The 19,771-nt window shown below is 40.2% G+C and overlaps 1 protein-coding gene across 1 annotated transcript in view; it reads right to left on the minus strand.

Annotated features, from left to right (window-relative positions):
- Cpa6 (carboxypeptidase A6) overlaps positions 1-19,771 on the minus strand; it is a 308,045-nt gene that overhangs the window by 108,594 nt on the left and 179,680 nt on the right. The window contains exon 3 of the mRNA XM_052717678.1: positions 4,676-4,800. Within this exon, the coding sequence (XP_052573638.1) occupies positions 4,676-4,800 (125 nt within the window). The remainder of the gene's footprint in view (positions 1-4,675; positions 4,801-19,771) is intronic.

Consider the following 19,771-nt stretch of genomic DNA (forward strand, 5'->3'; position numbering starts at 1 on the left):
TAAAATAAATGTTATAATGAATTTAAAGTGTAAAATGATAGTCAGATGTCCCTAAATAATAGTAGTGCTGTAATAATAGCTGCTATGAAGTGACCATCTATAACCATGCGGCAGTAGCTGTGCATACTTACTGCTTACCAGGGGCCAGACGCCCTGCTATGTGCTTGATCCTCAATAACAACCTTTGTGTTGGATTCTATTGTTTCCATCTTATAAATGAGGAGCCTGAAACTCAATAGGGTTAAGAATCTGCCGTTGTTATTCTAACTCAAAGACAGAATCTGAGCTTGGGATGTGAACTCAAATTCTCATCTTGTGACCTCAAGTCCAATGGGACATAATGGAAACGGAGCCATGGCTGCTCTGGATGCCCTCTCCACATCTTCTTTCCCAAAGCCTCTCTCTGCTCACGTGCCATCATCCAGCATCCAGGGAAGAGACAGGTTGGGAGGAGCTTTAGTTCTCAAGACGAAACTAATGAAGGTGGAAAGAGCTATCTCATTTTCCCACTAAGAATTCCACGGAAGAGAAGCTCTGTTCTGAAAACTGGATGCATTTGGAAGCTGGAGGCTGAGGCAGCAGGCCTCAGGGATGGCAGGCCCACTGCTGTGGTGGAACCAGCTTCAGGAAGAACCATCCATGTTGTTGATGTGGCATTTGAGCCTGAGTAGAGGTATGTCTTAAGAGTGCTACTGGCCACCACTCACTAGAATGGCACAGAGAGATGGGCACTTTGTTCATCTGCAAGATTTCCAGATGTTAGAGAGACCTTTGGTGATTGTTCTCACTGTGGCAGGTGCCTTAAAAGCTTTGTTCTTATATTTTATTGTCCAAAATAGAACCTGCTGCTTACAGGGTAAATTCCATTAAATAACACGTGGTGGCCTCTCTAGGTGACATTTAGGCTAATCTATGTAAGTCACTTAATGGAAAGAATTATCATATACTGAATACATACTCTTTGGTCCCTAAGTAAAAAAACAATTTATTTGGGCATCAGGCACCAAAGACTGACTGACTTGTTATTTCATGAGTCCCCACTGCAGACTGAACACATAATCAGAAATGGGCTACTGACTTATTCCTTTTGTTTTACTTTTGTGTTTTGCTGTTGGAAACATCAGACGAGGCGAGGTGGCAGAGGATTTCTTAGTTTTCTTGGTAGCTGTGGTAGCTCAAAACTGTGAGTGCCATGTAACTGGTCAAGCTGAACATCTTCACTATCCGCAGTTGTCTTCTCCCCAGAGATAGGAAGTTATGGGGATTGGGTGCATGGCCTAAACCACTGCAATATCACTGAGGCAGATTTTAGGAGTCAATAAGAGCTATGTCAACATCTAAGGTTCCTTGTTCTTAGAGAGAACTTGGATAGTCAGGAAGGAGGTGGGTTTGATTAGGAGAGATATAGTCATAAACTCTCCATATTCCAGGGGCTGCAGGCAAACTTCTGGTGTGTTTGCCTTGTGTGGACTTCTTTTCTGTCCTATAAATGAAGATTAGAGAGTCTGCCTCATCCAGCACACTCCAGGAGGAAATCCTTTTGAATGCCCAACTTGAAAGGGTCTTGGGGGTGGGGCCCCTTGTTACAGTGACTTCAGGAAACTGGCACAGGCCTCTGGAGCCACTGAGACTGGGTCTACTACAGGCTTTAAGAGGCCAATCTTAAGTTAGAGAACAGTTGTAATATGGAAGCCCAGCTTCATTGTCTTGTCAAGTAGTTGAGTAGAAATCAGCTGGTTCCCAAAATGACCTTTCTAAACCATTGTATTTTGTTAGTTTTTATGGCTGATTGTGATTCTCTTATTACATTTATTTATTTGTGTGGATGTGTGTGGATGAGTGCTTGCCATGGTGTGTGTGTGTGTGTGTGTGTGTGTGTGTGTGTGTGAAGGTCAAAGGTCAACTTGAGGCAGTTGTTATCTTCTTCCACCATGTGGGGCCTGGGCTTGAACATAGGTTGTCAGGAATGACAGCAGGCCCCTTTACACATTAAGCCATCTTGCTGGTCCTGGTTGTGATTCTTATCTCAACTGGGCACAGCCCTATAATGGTGACACGAACTATCAAAACTTTTTCAAATGATGTCATTCCTTAATGTAAAACTACCTACCCCCCACTTCCCAGGCTAGGGGAGGGCTCTCAAAATGGAAATTGCGTTGCCAATTTTTACAGGTATTTATAAAGTGTCTTTTTATAATGGCAGAATGAGTCATCTCATTGAGAGGGTTGACCACCCAGGGGCCAGAAACAATGAGTCACATTACTTCTGCTTTACAGATCAGTATAGCGATACATTCTGTACAGCTATACAGAGTAAATGATAATCTTTTGAAAATACCCTAGGCTACAATAATAAAAGTCAATTAAAATGATTTCTACCTACTGTGCCTACAGAATTTAATTGACTCTTATGTGTTATTATCTTGGGACTAACAAAATGAGTAATTTTAAGTGATTGTTCTTCATGAGGAAACAACTGATTTAAAACACTTATTTTTTTCCCCCTTTATTCTCTGTGACATGAAGTGTGATATTTTTTTCTATACCAGTCCCACATGAACTATAGTTAATGGCAGAAAATATAGACTTGTTAAACTAACTGGTATGTTCTTTTTTACTGAACAATAATTAATGAAGCATGTGAGTTGTTACTGTGCACCTATAGATATAATTACCAAGCTCTTTCCCACTAGGCATTCAGAGTATCAAAGCACACCTTCTGAGCTATGAAGTGAAGAAAATGTGAGTGATATGAACAATGGTTTTCTGCACAGACTATTCTAGAAGCTCAGACCAAACACTTTCTTACAAGAAGCATGCCAGTGCTTTAATAAGCCGGGGATATTTTTCCATTTGTGTGACCTTGATCTTGTCACCAGCCACAGACTTTCTTTTCTAGGGTTCATAACTTTCCTTGGCCCACATTTTGTCAGAACAGCCTTCCTTTTCTTGTCTGTCCCCCTCAGGCACATTATGTTTGATTCTAATGTAAAGACCTTCTCAACTTTCTTGATTCTTCTGGGTTCTTCCACAATTTCTCCGTCTTTATCCAGACTAGATACTCCTGATAAAGCCTTGAACAGGTATTCACTGGGATCCTCCCCTTCCTTACCACACCAACCTTTCTATGCTCCTGTCCATCAGACCATCAGCCTCCATCAATGTTATGTTCTCTCAGCAGCAAGCAGTCTGTTGGTTCTTACTTCTGTTTTCTCTTGGCAACATCCTTTAGAATCTGCTTCTCAACATCTTATAAAGAATGTTGTTTCTTACTTCAGAAAACTACCAGTTGAGTTTTCTTTCAAATTATGGACTCACCTCTCTACTATCTCTTTTTTTGGCGGGGGGTGGGGGGTGGGAGTGGGGGTGTTGGTGGGGGACCGGGATCTTGCTTTGTGGCTCAAACTGGCCTAGAACTCACTGGGTACTCCAGGTTGTCTTAGAATTTGTAATCCTCCTGCCGCAGTCTCCAGATTACTGGTATTACAGGGATGTACCGTGAAGGCTGGCTCTATTATCTGAAATTGACCCACATTTATTCCTTCTATATTAGGAGATGAAGTCTATTTCCTGCTGTTCAAACCTCTCTAGCATCACCAGCGTCTCCTTTCTTAATGGTCCTTCTCCCAGGCTGCTCCTTCTGGCCCAAATCTCAAATCTTCTGAGTGGTCATTGATGCTGTATGTCTTGGTGGTCATTCCTTGCCCTCTTCTCTCCCCTTACTGTAACTGCTAGGAGGTGAGTGCTCTGCATTTGTGGGTCTCACCCTCCTGCCACCTTCCTGTTTTCCACTCCTCAACGTCAGCAACATAGCTTCCGTTGGTGCCTCTCTTGTTAGGTACCACTGCAGTTGTGAACAACCTCACTCTGTGAAATCATTCTTTTCTTCCTTGACTCCCGTAACTGTCCCAATGGACTCTCTTCTGCTACAACGCTCCACTTAGAACCGTCTGAATATGCACGTCTTTTCACATCGGTCTGCTCAGTCTCTCCTAAGCTAGAAAACTTAGCATCCTCCTCTTGACTTCTCTCTTTTCTACCCTCCAACCGAGTGGAGAGCCTGGGTAGTTTTACCCCTCGAAGACTGGAAGCCTCCACTTGCTATCTGGACTGTTTCTGACTTCGGCTCCTGCAGTTCCATCCACAAATACAGGGCACTTTTGCTTCTATCCTCCAGGGGGCAGCACCACCCATAGCGGTCTGGGCTCCTCCCCCATGCGGAAAGGATCCTTCTTCCCTCTGCATACTTTCTCTCTGCCACCTCATCTGCCCCCCTCCCCTTTTTTTCTAACACTGGCCCTCCGTGCCGCCTTCCTTTGCTTGCCTTGTCTCCCAGGTCTGGCAGATGCCCAGTCTTATCCTGTGTTTTCTGCTGCTAACCAGGCTCCTGCAGGAAACCATTTCGTCTCTGCCTTCCCTTTGACTTTTTAGCATTGCCAAGTGTCTCCTCTTTATTCAGTAAGAGACTGTGTTGGCATTGATGACTTATTTTGCTAGCAGTGAAATAAGGTGTCTTTGTGGTTGTTCCTTTTCCGCATTAGAAGTTCTTCAAACATGATATACACACTTTTATTGCCTCCCTTTCAGAAGTTCTTGATAAACAACCTGGATATAGTCACCATTCAGTTGCATTTAGTACAAATAAAATTTGTAGCAAATAAAAAAAAATGCTTACTTGTACTGGATGTGGGCTTCCTGGAGGAAGGCTAACAGGGTTCTGGAAGCATTTTGGGGAATATGGACATCCGTGACTGTCCCCTCTGACACATAGGAGATACTGCTGGGCTGCCACAGGTCCACCTATAGTGCAGGAACCAACCTATAATTCATATGTAGTGTGGGTGGGAAAATCCATGTCACCATGGCAAGCACATTACCTTGTTTGAATACCGTAACGGCAAACACATGCAGAGTAGACCAATGCTTACACCTCCAGGGTTAAATCTGATCTGGCTTGAATTTGTGCCCTGAACTTCATCAGAGTCATATAATTTGATGTAATTCACAGCACATTTAAGTCACAAGATAAAAAATGGGGTGAAGGTTTAAAATTCTTCTTTTACATTTATTGTATAAATATTTGAATAACTTTAAGAAGGAGAAAGATACAAACCATCCCCTTTCCTGCCACATAAGGAAATTGTGGTTCATGCATTTGGTAGCCCTTCCCCCTACGTGTACAGTGCTGAAATAGAGGAGACAGGCTTTCACTGTGGGGACAAAGAATCTACCTGCTTTCTCTGAAGCAGCTGATCCCTTCACTAGCTTGCAAGGGCAAATCTGAGCCAGCTCACAAACCAGTCCATGGTTGTGAGCAAACAGAAGTGTGGGGCTGGGAGGGCTGCTGGGAGGTCACTCTGTCCATCTGTCAGCCCTGGGCAAGGACACAGCTAGGTCTGTATCACACTGTCCCCAGTGACAGGTCTTCAGAAGGGAGACAAATCTTAATTTAACTCAGCCATGTCTAACAAGATTGTCAGGCATTTTCTTCATCCTTTATGCTAATGCATAGTTTCATTTTTTTTTTTTCTTATTCCCTTCTTTACTGAAGCTGGTTCCTTCCCTTTATAAGAGGCTTACTGGTACTACCTCCACTCAGCTTCATATGTTAGAATCCTTTAACCAGACTTGTCATGCCTTTAACCCATAGCAGGACTTGATTTTTGGTAATAAGACTAACCATTTGCTGCCAAAGGGTATAAGGAAATTCCACTTTGTCAAGGGGCTGAAGAGCTATAGGTACACAAAATGATAAGAATCATCACTCTGGGCATAAGTCTATAGATGCTATTTTTTTGAGATATATGCTAAAATAGAATCCTCATCCCACAAAAAAAGAGAGTGTCTTATGCACTGGAAAGTACTGTGGAAATAATAAACTATAGGTGAGGTCTAACGCTAGAACTCTAACATCACTGAGAGTGGTGGGCCACACCTGTAACTCCAGCCATTTGAGAGGCTAAGGTAGGAGGACCATGAATTTGAGAGCAACCTGGGTTAGACCCTGTCACAAACAAATAAGCAAACAACAATAACAACAAATCCTTAGGTTATCAGAAAGCATTTGAACTAATGGGTAATAAACAAAAAGTAATGTATAAAATCAGGAATATGGCCACATCAGGTTTATAAGATTTCAGGACATATAAAAATCAGTGGTAGTTTTCGCTTCTTTAAATTTTGAAGCTAGCCCTCAAGGTTTCATTATAGAATATGCATGCATACATGTAATTATACTTTGTTCTCATCCATTCCCTTTCCACACTATCTTCCTTGAATCCCCTTGCTTCTTCTTGCTGGCCCTCTTCCTTTCCCCATATAGTTGTCCCTCTGCTTTCATGTTACATGTATTCTATTTCGCTCTAACCCCCTCCATAAGACGCTTACTTACTTTCTTACTCTCTCATGATCCCCCCTTTTACTCCGAGTACCTAAACCCTCCCCCAACCTCACATATATAGTTTTTTTTTTTTTTAAAAAATAAGAGCATGTGGTATTTTTCTTTCTGAATCTGGTTTACTTCTCTTAAAATAATGATCTTCAGTCCCATTAATTATTCTATGTGTGCCATGGTTTCATTTTCACTCATGAAAATTCATCATTTTTCATTTTATTATGAAAAAAGTCTTATTGTGTTTACATGACATGTTTTCCTACCCATTCATTTGTTTGTGGGCAGCTAGTCTGATTCCATTTCTTAGTTGCTATGAGTAGCTGTCTCTGGGGTGTGTTGCTGTGGAGTCTTTTGGGCATATATGCGGAAGTGGTGTAGCGGGGTCGTTTGGGAGATCTAGTTGAGGTTTTCTTTTCTGGAACTTCCACAGTAATTTCCATGGTAGCTGCCTAAGTTTACATTCTCAAATACATAAGAAACCCCAAAGCTTAACACCAGACACTGTAGTAAAAGAAGAAACACAGTTAAAAGCTGGGCAAATGATCCGAATAGATGCTTCCCAGAAGAAGAAACACAAATGGCCAACGAATGGTTCCTATCCAAAGGAAGCAACATCAGCACGACAGAGACGCCTATATCTCCATGTTTACCACAACACTGTTACAGCAGCTGACACTGATTCCCCTCAACAGAGGGATGGATAAGATGTCCCACATGCACACAATGGGATGCTAGTTAGCCAGGAAGAAGAATGAACTCAGTTACTTGCAGCAAAATGCATGGAACTAAAAGATACTGTGTTAAATGAAGCAAGCTATATGTGGAAGTTAACAATGTCACCCTAAATGTGGAATAGTGATTTTTAGGGACTAGGAAGAATGTGAGGGGATGGATAAAGTGAGGCTGGGTAATGGGGTGCCAGAACAGTCATGTAGAAGGAGTAAGTTCACTGTTTCACAATACAGAGGGTGAGTACGGCTTGCAATACCTATTCTATACTTTATGAAGATCTAGAAGAGAAATGAAGGGCTCCAAACCTGAACTGATGAGAGTGAAGTGCTACTTATTCCACCTTGATCAGTGCATGCTGTATACATGCACACTGAACCCCATTAATACGTATATTTAATACAGGCATAAAAGTTAAGCAACAGATATGATTTATCACTGCTATTTGAAATGTGAGGAGTGAGATGTAGCTAGAACAAAGTTCTACTTGATGTTTCCAGTTAAGATGAAGATCAGCCTGCGACTGCTCATTCGGGAAGAGCTGAGTGAAGAGATGGATTTAAGGATTCAGGATGGGGAGCAAGGAATAAAATCAAGATGATGAATAGAGCAGGGATGATTCCTAGCACCAGGCCAGCAGCTGTATGGGAAGTCTCTAGAGTGACAGGCGCAAATTCAAGCTCCATGCTCAAGTGCATGTGTGACGTGGGTGAGTTCCCTAACCTCTCCGGCTCTCACGTTCTTTGCTGGCAAAATCAAACTGATGAACTAATCCCCTTGATAAACAGTGTTCAACAATGCAAGTCGCTGCTATTTCTGTTGTAATGGAAATTGGGAAGATTGTAGAAAATGGATTACAAGGGTGAAGCCTAGTGCTTGGCAACCTGGGTGTGAAGATCAAATCAGCCATTTATCCCAACTCTCAGTGTCTTAGTTTCTCAGTTTATAACATGAGATGGTGAACAGTGTATTTTTCACATATATTTGAGATACAAGTGAATCAATACGTGTAGAATGCTTAAAATTGTGCTTGACACCATCAGGCATTCATGAAATGATAAAGGATTTAAAATCAAAATATTCTAATTCAGTCTGTCTCTATCTCCATGGTTGTCCTGGCCCCTCTACTGCATTGTTTCTTAGCCTGGACTCTATGAGAACTGTCCCACCTGTCTGTCTGTCAGTCCCCTGGATGATTTTGCACCTGGTCCAGGTGTCACTTGGCTCTCAACTTCCCACAGCCTCAGGGTAATTCTTGTGCTGTGTGCATGAATGTGTGTGCATGTGTGTGTGTGCGCGTGCATGTGTGTGTGTGTGCATGTGTGTGCATGTGTGTGTGCGTGCATGTGTATGTGTGTATGTGTTTATAGTGTAGGCATTTGCCATGTCCCTTCAACTTGTGACAGATTGCCTGCCTCCCAGCTACCCAAAATAACACATAGAGGCATGGAAGAGGACTGTCCTGATTTACTATATTTACTCTAATATTTTGTTGTTCTGAAAAACTGTTAGCTATTAAGAGTGGTGGATTTCACAGGAAGTGTGTTTGTGTGTGTGTGTGTGTGTGTGTGTGTGTGTGTGTGACTATATGAGTATAAGACACACGTGTAGGTACCTACAAAAGCTGCAATAGGGTACCAGATCCCTAAGAGCTGTAGTCATAGGTGGTTGTAAGCTCTCTGACATGGGTGTTGGGAACCAAATAAGTCCTCTGCAAGCAGAAAGTGCTCCTAACCACCACACCATCTCTCCAGCCCTTCCAACCATATTTTTTGGAGACAGGTGAGACAAGGTCTCTCAGTGAACTTGGAGCTCAGTGGTCAGCTAGACTGGTTGGCAAGAGAACCCAGGGATCCTCTTGTCTTCGGCAGCCCCCAGCCCTATCTTCCTCACTGCCAGGACTGCCAGGCCCTTTTACATAGGTACTGGGTACCCACTCTCATGCCCACGTGCTTGTGGAGCAAGCACTTTCCACACCAAGCCAGTGCCCAAGCCCTCACTGGGAGGGTTTGTGAGAAAACTCACTACCATCTCAGTGTCTGGGTAGTACTTGATTTAATTTGCATAATCATATTAATTCAGCATTAAGACTCACGAAATCTTAATATACTGGAGAGTGCCTTTTCCTGTTTACTCTTTAAACTGCCTTTTTGGTCTTGCCCCATTTATCATTCTTGAATCTTCTTTCAGAATTTTTGCCTACTGTCTCCCGGGAAGCTTCTTTGACTGCCAAGTTTAGATCAAGCACCTTTGATATCTGCTTTTGTGGAATTCTGCTTCTCCCATAGTCTACAGTTTTTAATTGTATTTCGTTTGCATGATTGCTATGCTCACTTCCTAGAGCTGCATTTTAATAAGTTTTAAAAACTGGGAAGTTTAAAATCAATCTATTCTTTGGACCAATATTACAGTATTGGCAGGATTGTGCTCCCTCTGAAAACTCTGGGCAGCGTCCATACTGGCCAGTTCCAGCTTCTGGGGGCTTTGGGCATTCTTTGGCCTATGGGGATGTCACTTCAATCTCTGCTTCTGTTTCCACATGGACTTCTGACCTGGGTCATCTTTTCTTCTGAGGATACTTGTTTTTGAACTTTGAGCCATTTGGGTACTCCAGGGTGATCTCATCATGAGAGCCTCAAATATCCCTGATCACATCCTCAAGCTTTGATTAGGAATAAGACATGTCTTTTTAATTGAGAATTTCATATATGAGTATTGTATTTACATCTTTCTCTTCTTCCCATTCCTCTCTCCACTTTCTCTCATATCTCTCCCACTCCTCAAATTCATGGGTTCTTATTCTTTAATTATAATTGTTATACACACAAGCACACACATACATACACACACATACAAGCACACACACACACACACACACTCACACACACACATTTTATAAACATAAACTGCTGAGACCATTTAGTATTGCTCATATGGACTTAGGGCTCACTTCTTGGGACTGGCCAGTCAGAGAGGACTGACTGTCTTCTCTTACTGCTAGTTGCCTGTAGCTCTCCTTCTAGGGGTGAAGCCTTGTGAGAGTTCCCCCATATACATTGGCATGTCAGTTAGGGTTGTCATTTTTAAGGTCCTGTTTAGATAACCATGTTTTTGGGATCTCCTGAGTGCAGCCTCCCTGTCATAGACAGAAGGAACCATCTCTCTGAAGACACCTTGTCCTGATCCCCTGGTCCTTTCAATGTTTCTGTCCCCTTTCCTATGATGTTCCCTGAGCCTTAGGTGTAGGGGTTATGTTGTCAATGGATCAACCGGGACTGGCTGTCCTACAGTCAGTTCTCTGCATTTTGACAAGTGTGGCTTTCTGTAATGGTCTCTGTGTGCTGTAAAAAAGATTTCTTCAGTGAGGGTAAGAGCTGCACTTACCTGTGGATAAAGGATAGGTATTTAGAATGCAGTTGGGCATTATATGGTTTATGTCTTTTTTGAGGGCTCCTATCTAACCCATTAAATTTGTTATGCAAATGCTGTTTTCCCATCATCTCTGTAAGAGTGGGGACTGTGGCACCTCACCCTCCTATTATTATTTCTCCAGTATATAGGCCAGGGCCTGGTACTTAATAGGCACAAAATAAATATGTTGTAGATAGGGTTAATACATCTATTTTCTCTTTAAGGTGTATATATACATATATATATATTTATTCATTCATGTATATATATATATTCATTCTTTGGGAATTTAATACATGCATGTACTGTATTTTAATTTATACCTACCCACGCCCACTCTTCTCTTTTCATTCAACTATAAGCTATCCTTAAGATTTCTCTACCTTACCAAGATGTTGAGAAAGTGATCCACTCATTTTATCCACATCTCCTATGAATGATAAATTTTTGCTTTTGATGTTGTCAATATTTGAGTACATTCATAGACTATGACACTTCTTAGTTGATAGTATGGCGGCATTCTTTACGGATGACTGTCAGGTCACTTCAGTTATAGAGCAAAGGAATCGTGTAAAGGGTGTTTTGTGTGTGTGTGTGTGTGTGTGTGTGTGTGTGTGTGTGTGTGTGTGTGTGTTACTTGTCCTTGTTCTGCTTATTATAACATTTTAACATACTTGGGCTGCTGGATGGGAAACTTGGCCAGGGATTATGATCTATGAGCCAAAGACATGTTGAAAGTGGTTGGAATTCTACTAATTTTACCTTCCCCTTTATCTTTTTTTCTCTGAGTGGAGAATCAATATCTACTCCCCTGAAACAGTTTCAGTAATCCCAATTACACCCACTCCCGGCTCCAGAAATTTAGACAGCTAAATCTTCTTAAATTGATGTTTTTTTTTATTAAGGAAAAATGAAAACATATTAAGAAGTAATTAGTCATTAAAATAATAATTTTAATTAGTTGGGGCCTAGCTTGGCCTATTTTTTTAAGTTGTTATATCATAATATTTGAGACTGGGTAATTTATAAGTTAAGCTTATTTTGGCTCACAGCTCTATGAACTGAGATTCAGGAAACATGTCACCACAGGGACTTTACGTTGCTTTAATTCATGTCATAAAGCAGAAGAGAACTGGGAACCTATAGATGAGGCAACATACAACGTGAAGGTAGTTTGCAGAACTGCCCACCACTGTGGAAATGAATCTGGCCCCAAGAGAACTCACTCAGCAACAGGAAATCGTGTGGTCCTACAGTCCTACAAGAGTTAGGAGGGGCTAAGCCACCCATGAAGGCACTTTTTCAAGGCCTGACCACCCTCCTAGTCCCCACTTCCAAACATTGATATTTTAAGGCATTAAGGTTCCAACACATGAACTTTGAAGAAACACGTTCAAATGGTAGCATGGGCCAGTAATAAACAGATCAGTCCAGAGAAAAGCATTGCTTAGGATTGCAGACTTTGGTGTGATTTACTAATGTGAATGCTAGTCCCCAGGTAGACATTATTTCTACAACGCTAGGTGAAAACAAGAAGGTTTCCTGAGGTTTTGTTTTGTCATATGGTTTTCCCTATTCCTTCCACTGAATGCCAACCTCCACAATTGGATGGGTTATTCATCAAAACAAGGCATGCATATTGGAAGAGAAATAAAGTCTTAGTATTTTTCCAAACTAATCATTTTTTTGTTTTGTTTTTTTGAGACATGGTTTCATGTGGTGATATATTGTGTCTCCCAATATATTGTGCACCCTAATAAAGCTTATCTGAGGATCAGAGGAAAAAGCCAGCCGTTATATTAAACATAGATATCAGGTAATGGTAGCACATGCCTTTTGTCCTAGCATTTGGGAGGCAGAGATCCATGCAGATCTCTGTGAGTTCAAGGCCATACTCGGAACAGAGACAAGCGTGGTGGCATACGCCTTTAATCCCAGCACTAACCATAGAGGTCTGGAGGTCTGTACAGACAGACAGGAAGTGATGTAGCTGGGTGGAGAGAGGAAGTGAGATGGCAGAACACAAAGGCATATAGGTGTGGTTATACAGGAAGTAGGTCTCTTTGGAAGCTGAGGAGTTGGTGAGGTGAGGTTGGCTGTGGCTTGTCCTTTTCCTCTGATCTCTCAGTTTTTCACCCCAATATCTGGCTCTGGATTTTTTATTAATAAGACGGTTTAGCAATTCGTCTTACAGTTTCACTATGTATCTCTGGCTAGTGTGAACTCACTATGTATACCAGGCTGGTCTCAAACTCACAGAGATCCATCTACTTCTGCTTCCCAAGTTGCTGGGATTAAAGGCATGTGCCACCATGGCTGACTTTAATTTTTACATTCAATTATTTTAGAAGAGCATTGGAGGCATGCAGTCAATGATGTCTAGGGTACATGTGTAGTTAACAAAAAGTTAGGTTTATTGGTTTGTTGTAGTCAGAACAATTCAACACAGGGAATAATGGAGCCTTAGAACTTGGAGGATCTTGAGCTGTCCTGGGGTGATCTTGTGTAGGATTTAAGGAAAGTGGGCCTTTACTCTGCACTGAATGCTTCTGAGTCGGGGCATTAACTTTGTTATCTAATGTCTTAAATTTATCTAGCAGATGGGAGGAATAAAGTGGAGCAAGAGCTTGAATAGGCAGAGAAGGAGTATTCTCATCAATTAGCCAGGCATGTCTTTGTCATTCTGCTATAGATAATCATTTTTACTTTGGTCCATGTTTAGGCATGCTAACTATGTTCTTGTTCATTTTATTTCTTGGTGTACCCAGTGTAGGCTTTTCTAAAGGTTTATGTTCACCAGAAGAACACCATGTTCCAGTTGAGGCGGCCAGACTGGCTTTTCCCTTTCTAAAGATAAGATAATCACTGATATACTTAGGCCATGTGATAACTAATGGCTATCAGATGAGCAGCATTAGGTCATGGAGTCTTGGAAGTGATTTGGGAGCTATGGCATTTGAGTTTATGGAATGACAATGTAGACCTGCATGACTCCACTTAAAAAGAATTAACAATCAGTTACAATAGATTCAGTATTCTGCGTCTTTCTGTAGTACTACATAACTTGACTTTTTCATGGACATAATCCAGTTCCAGCTCAATTTCTGCCCTGCAAGTAAATATTTGAATACTTACAAGTACTAAGGAAAGGCCCCCAACTTTCTCACTAAAGATTCCAAGAACTTAGCTACCACTCACAAAGCTTATTAGAAGAGGGAACTGATAGTTGGTTATTTTTTCCTGGCTTCATCGAACCCTATACCCATAGTGCGGAAGAGTGGTACACACCTTTAATCTCAGGGCTCTCAAATTCCAGGCCAGCTGAGGCTACAACAGTGAGACTTTGACCTCCCACCCCCCAAAAAACAGCAAACAGTAACAAAGCAACAACACAAATCCAAAACAAAACTCTGTACCCAAGAACACACTGGCATTTGTTAGTCTGATTCTGTAAAGGAGTGAGTGAACATAATCAGAGATCACCTTGTTAAGTCCATGTGAAAATAAGAGCCCCTGGGTTTCATCTCATCATGTAACCAAGATTCCCCTCAATCCCCTTTTGATGATTTATGATTTTTAACAGTAAGGACATGTTCATGACATTTGATCACCACATTCAAAAGAATTTCATTTGGTATTCTAAACAATAGTATGATAATATAATTACATTTAAAATTCTGAGCCCACTCTGGGCTTTAATAATGAAAACCACTCTGGATTTTATTATGCATTTCATCTTTCAGATGCTGCCTCGTGAATTCTCCTATGTAACCAAAGAAATCAAACAAAACTTATCTCTAGTTTAATGAAATAATTCCTTTTGGGGAACAAAAGATGATTATTCCCTGACTGAGTCTATTTAAACTTTGATACTTCATATCTCTGAACCTTGATTTTCTTAATTATCAATAATGAGGTTGTTGAAATACACGATTTACAAGTAACCCTTAAACTCTGGAATTATGCTAGGTTTGGCGTACTCTAGGGAGTATAAAAGTTTACATTCCTTGAAAGAATATCTCTCAAATTACTCATACTTCCCCCCTTTATCTAACAGTCAGAGAGAAGACTCTATCAATGATTTAGCGTAAGTATCCCCTCTTAGCAATCAGTTATTACTGGCTGATAGGTCCCTATTGATTAATAATATATGAGCAAGATAATGATTCAGTTTTTTTAAAAAATTAATTGCCGCCCCTTTACTCAAAAGCATGCTTCTTTTTTCCTCAAACAATGAAGATGAAATGAAAATCACTACCCCATTTTCCTCCACAAACTGAGCTGATATGGAAAGTCATCGAGGGCTGGGTGATAAGGGAACTGGATGATCATTCTGTGCACAATTCCAAGGACCTGGAGATCGCTCTGCCTCACAGTCATCTGTGAGAACAGGCTGACTCTCAAAGGTTACAGCTATGGTAACTACCACACATTTATTCACTGTTTACTGAAAGCCTTTGGAATCTCAGTCATTGGGCTAAGTGTGGAGTTTGCAAGATTAGTAAGATATAGCTCTGCCCTTAAGAACCAAGCCAATACCACACACATTGTGATTAATCTACAGAGGGAAGATACATAGAGTTCTATCTTATTTGGGGGGTGGTTGCCTAGGAGAACTGCTGCCAGTATATAAAGATGAATATGAGTAGGAATTAGCTTGGTAAGATAGAAGGAAGGGTGAGTGAGAAGCATCCTTCTAGGCAGAAGTCTCTGGGTCAGGGATGGAAGAGGAGGGACAAAGAGGGTTTTCTTACAGTGTTAAAGTTTACTGAGCCTTGTGATTCTGAAAAACAATGATGGCTATGTTAATCCTCTTGCTCCATTGTCTTCCCCATGTGACTCAGATAGAATCATAGACACTCCAGATTCCTGTGTTTGCTTCACAAGTAGCTGAACTTCTCACCCCCTGTGGCCAATCTGGCTGAAGTTTTTACTATCATGACCCAAGTTTTAGTTATGCTTCATTTCTAGGCCTCTGAATTTTCATCTGTCCTCAGCTTAATCCATAAGAGATAACTGATCTTAGGTGATGAGATTCTTTGATCTACTATCTGGTCAAGTTATTCTCACCTGTTTGTCCTACTTACTAACACTCGGATCTTTCTAGTCTTGTTACATTCACCTCTAAAAGAAACACCCTCTGATGGTTTGTAGTTGTGTAGGACTGAAGGTTAGTTGTTGCTCTGCTGCAGCAGTCTGTTTCTTTCCTTTCACAACAGTCCCTTTGATTGGTCTCAGTCCTAAAGTTTGGATTTGGTTTTGATTTGACAGAATAATGCAAGAGCATGCTCATGGTTTATTTGGCAAGTTGCAACTACAGAAGAAATTCTTATAAACTGCTTTCTAATGAATCCTGACTAAACCAGGTCTCTCCTATAATGAAAGACCATCTTGTTTCAAGCAAAATTTTAAAATAAAGATATTGTCACCCAGGTCTCCCATATATCCACCTCCAAATAGCAAGACTTCAAAAGAGAAACATCAATTGTATTATTGATTAAACTAGGTGCAAACTTGCAGCAAAACATTAAAGATAAGAAGCAAAAAGGATAACAATACATGATTTAGTTGATCAGAGCATGCACATCTAACCAGGAGGGCCATGGGGCTGTATATGAATGAAATTCAAGTTCATTAGCTTCCCCAAAGCCTTAGACAGACTCAGGGATTGATATTATTCTAGAGTCTGGAAGACATTAAGACTGTATGAGAAGGCCAGTGAGAATTTTAAATTTTCCATTTATCATGCCCACTCTTAGGTATGTCCTTGTCCAAATCCTTAGAGCAGTGGTTCTTGACCTGTGGGTTGTGACCCCTTTGAAGGTCAAATGACCTTTTCACAGGGGTTGCATATTACATTATGACTCATAACAGTAGCAAAATTACAGTTATGAAGTAGAGATGAAACTATAAAACTAATTTTATGGGTGGGGGTCACTACAACATGATTAACTATATTAAAGAGTCACAGCATCAGGAAGGTTGAGAACCATTTTAGTAGAGTAGTATGTTTGCAGGAGAGATAAAAATGGAGGGGCTTCAAATGATATTATAGAAAGGCAAAGGTACAACACTTGAGGGAAAACAAATAATTTAATTAAAAATGAATACATTGATTGAGTGTGGTTTTCACCCAAGCAACAATACTGAAAGCCAGCAGGAAACTGGAGAAACCACACTGTCCCAAAGACAAGAATGATTCCATAGAATTATTTGGGCCACCCAATGTGCCAATCATGCCGTGTGAAATCCTCCTCATATACCAGTCTTCCTGTTGACTCTTAGTGACTATCGTAAGCTTGGGATATACCCATTCCAGGCCTTCCAGACATTTGTCGAAATCCTCCAACCAGAAGCTTAAAAAGTAGAAAGCAGAAGAAGGAAAAAAGGCATAATGTGAAGAGGAGATCAGACCACAAGGAGTCTAGAACTAGGAAGTGCAGTTGATGTTTATGAGGAAGGAGAATATTCAAAAACAGGAGCAGAATGCTACAAAAGGGGAATGAAGAAAGACCATGAATCTAAAACCTGATTAGGAATGAACTTGAAGAAATTTCCTACACAGTTGAACAAAAAAAGTGACAGAAAGTAGAGAAGGCGCAAGTATGAACATGGGCTCACACGGTTCAACATCTGAGAGACAAGAAAGCTATCCAGACAGAACCAAAAAAGTGCATGTTGTTAGAAAAAATACACAAGAAAAATGTTCAGGACAGCGAAGCATGAATTTCAAGATTGAAAGGGGCAGTTTAGCTTATGATGAATTAAAATAAGTCCAGAGCAAGTTAATATTCAACATCTCTGAGTGACAGGAATAATGGTAAACTAATCACCAACCTTAACGCTCTGGCGACGCAGGGACCTAGAACTTTCCTGCTGTTGTTCAGGTAGAAAATATTGGATGAAACAGAACAAATATTCCTTGCAAAGTGACCCAGAAAACTCCAAGGAGACTGGAATAAAGAAGAAAGTCCTCATTAAAAGGAGCGGCTGTGAAGCAGTCCATGCTCTAGTGAATGGCCCTACACTTTTGCACATATGCACATCACTGATTGGACTTGATGGGCTATGAAAAGAAGACACAAATCTGGAAGAGGGATGTGGTGAGCTCATAGCAAGAGTCAGAGGGGAGTGGAGGGTTGATGTGTTCAAAATGTACTGGTTACATGTATGGAATTCTCAATGAATAATAAAAAAATATTTTAAAAAGGTGAAGGCAGTGAAAGTTTCAATCTATGAAAGGACTGCTAAAGAGTAGTAAGATGAGAAAAGTGGAATTGTATATTGACTACCACTATCTGATACATGAACAATATCCAGACTATATTAAGAATTCTCGATGTTCAACAGTAAGAAGACAGCAGTCTAATTTAAGCACAGAGAAAGACTTCAAAAGAATGAAGGGGAACCAAAAGTGATGAAAATGTTGCAACTAGCCATGAGAGACATGCTAATTAAAATCAGTGTGATACTACTATACATGTGTTCAAATGGCTAAAATTTTCAAAAAATGGTGACTATAAATCATAAACACACAGGAAACAGGATCAAGATTTTGGTCCTAAGGTAGGAGTTGAGACTGACATTCTAGCATAAAACTAGAACCTTCAAAGGGCAATATCAAAGTTAAAGAATGGCATAAAAATGCAAAATCATATTTGGTAGATGTCATGATGTGGATATGGTTTTTATACTGGACACTTGGTTTACAGTGAGGTGGTATTGAAATGGTAGAGCCCTTGAGGTGGGATAAAATAGAAGGTATCCCTGGGGTTCCACCCTTGAATTAGTGTAGTTCTTTGGGGATCCTGATGGGCTCCTTAAAAGTAAGCTGTCATGAAAAGGGAAGTCCTGTCTCTGAGTCCTTCTTGCTTCTCATCTCCCAGTGTGACCATTCTTTCACTTCCATTCTTCCCCATCACTATAGGCTGAACTGAAGCTACCCAATATGAGAAGGTCAGCCTCCCAAACAGTAAGCTAACAAAAGCCTTTATTTATTTGTGAATTTACTATCCTTAAGTATTTTTTAGTAATAAATGCATAATCTCTCCAGACAGGGAAAATACATCCTTCAGCAAGATCACTCAAAATTCTCATTACTAAAGACTTGGAGAAGAAGAGTCATGATAAAATGTAACTGCAAAAACATGTAAACAGTCAATCTACTATGAGCAAAAGCAACGTGACAGGATGACAAATACCACATTTCAGTCACTAGATTCATAGTGTCTAAAATAGTGATCAGATACCCCCAAAATAAAGAGGAAATGATAGATTAAGGATATCTGGAAATAGTTTATGAACTCTCCATGAATGTAGTTCAATTATTTTAAGACAATTATCAACAGGAAAGGTTGAATGGGACTCCAAGGAATGAAAGCTATATACAATGCAGATAAGAAAAGGACAAAAACCATCAAAATAACATTAAAAAAGAAATAAGTAATTCATCAAACAAGAGATTACACTCTTTAAAAGACTGTGCAAATGCTGATCATGATGCTAAATAAATGTGTCTTTAAAAAAACTATGCAAGTGAACAAAAATATCCTTATATGTTGGCTAAGAGACATATAAAATAGAATGACTGAGAGTATATGGAAGAGAGAAACTATACAAACACTAAAGAAAAATATCTAGATAGCCATATGAACAAAGCATCAGGGAAAAACCTTTTTAGGACAATATATCAGTGTATCTACCATGATGTATACGTAATACATATTCCTAATAAATGTATAGAGATTTATATACATGTTACATTTATCTATAATGATGAAACATTCAATTTACCAGAAGATATAAAGAATCATTAGTCTGAACATATATAATATTTGTTTCATAGTCTTGAAATATGTTGGTAAAAATGATAATATCCTATGGGTTATAAATGTAAATCTTCAATTATATATTAGTAATTTCAAAAGGCCAGCTTTCTTCCCAAGCACTTGGAGAATTTTTATGAAAGTTGACCCAGCATCAGACTGCAAAACAAGTTCAAAATAACGTCAGAAAACTGATGCGAAACAAATGCTCTCTGATTACAGGGTAATTAAATTTAGAAGATGATGACAAACACTATATTTAGAAATTACAAACCAGACTTTCCATTATTTGCAGGCTAAATAAGACACTGCTGCAAATCTGGAGCTGAGTTAGAATTAAATACTATATTGCAGAGAGAGACATGAATGACCTTAAACGTTCACATTGCAAAAGAGGAAAGATCAATGAGTT

Source organism: Peromyscus californicus, unplaced genomic scaffold (assembly GCF_007827085.1).
Source record: "Peromyscus californicus insignis strain IS unplaced genomic scaffold, ASM782708v3 Scaffold_5__1_contigs__length_169319896, whole genome shotgun sequence".
NCBI lineage: Eukaryota > Metazoa > Chordata > Mammalia > Rodentia > Cricetidae > Peromyscus > Peromyscus californicus.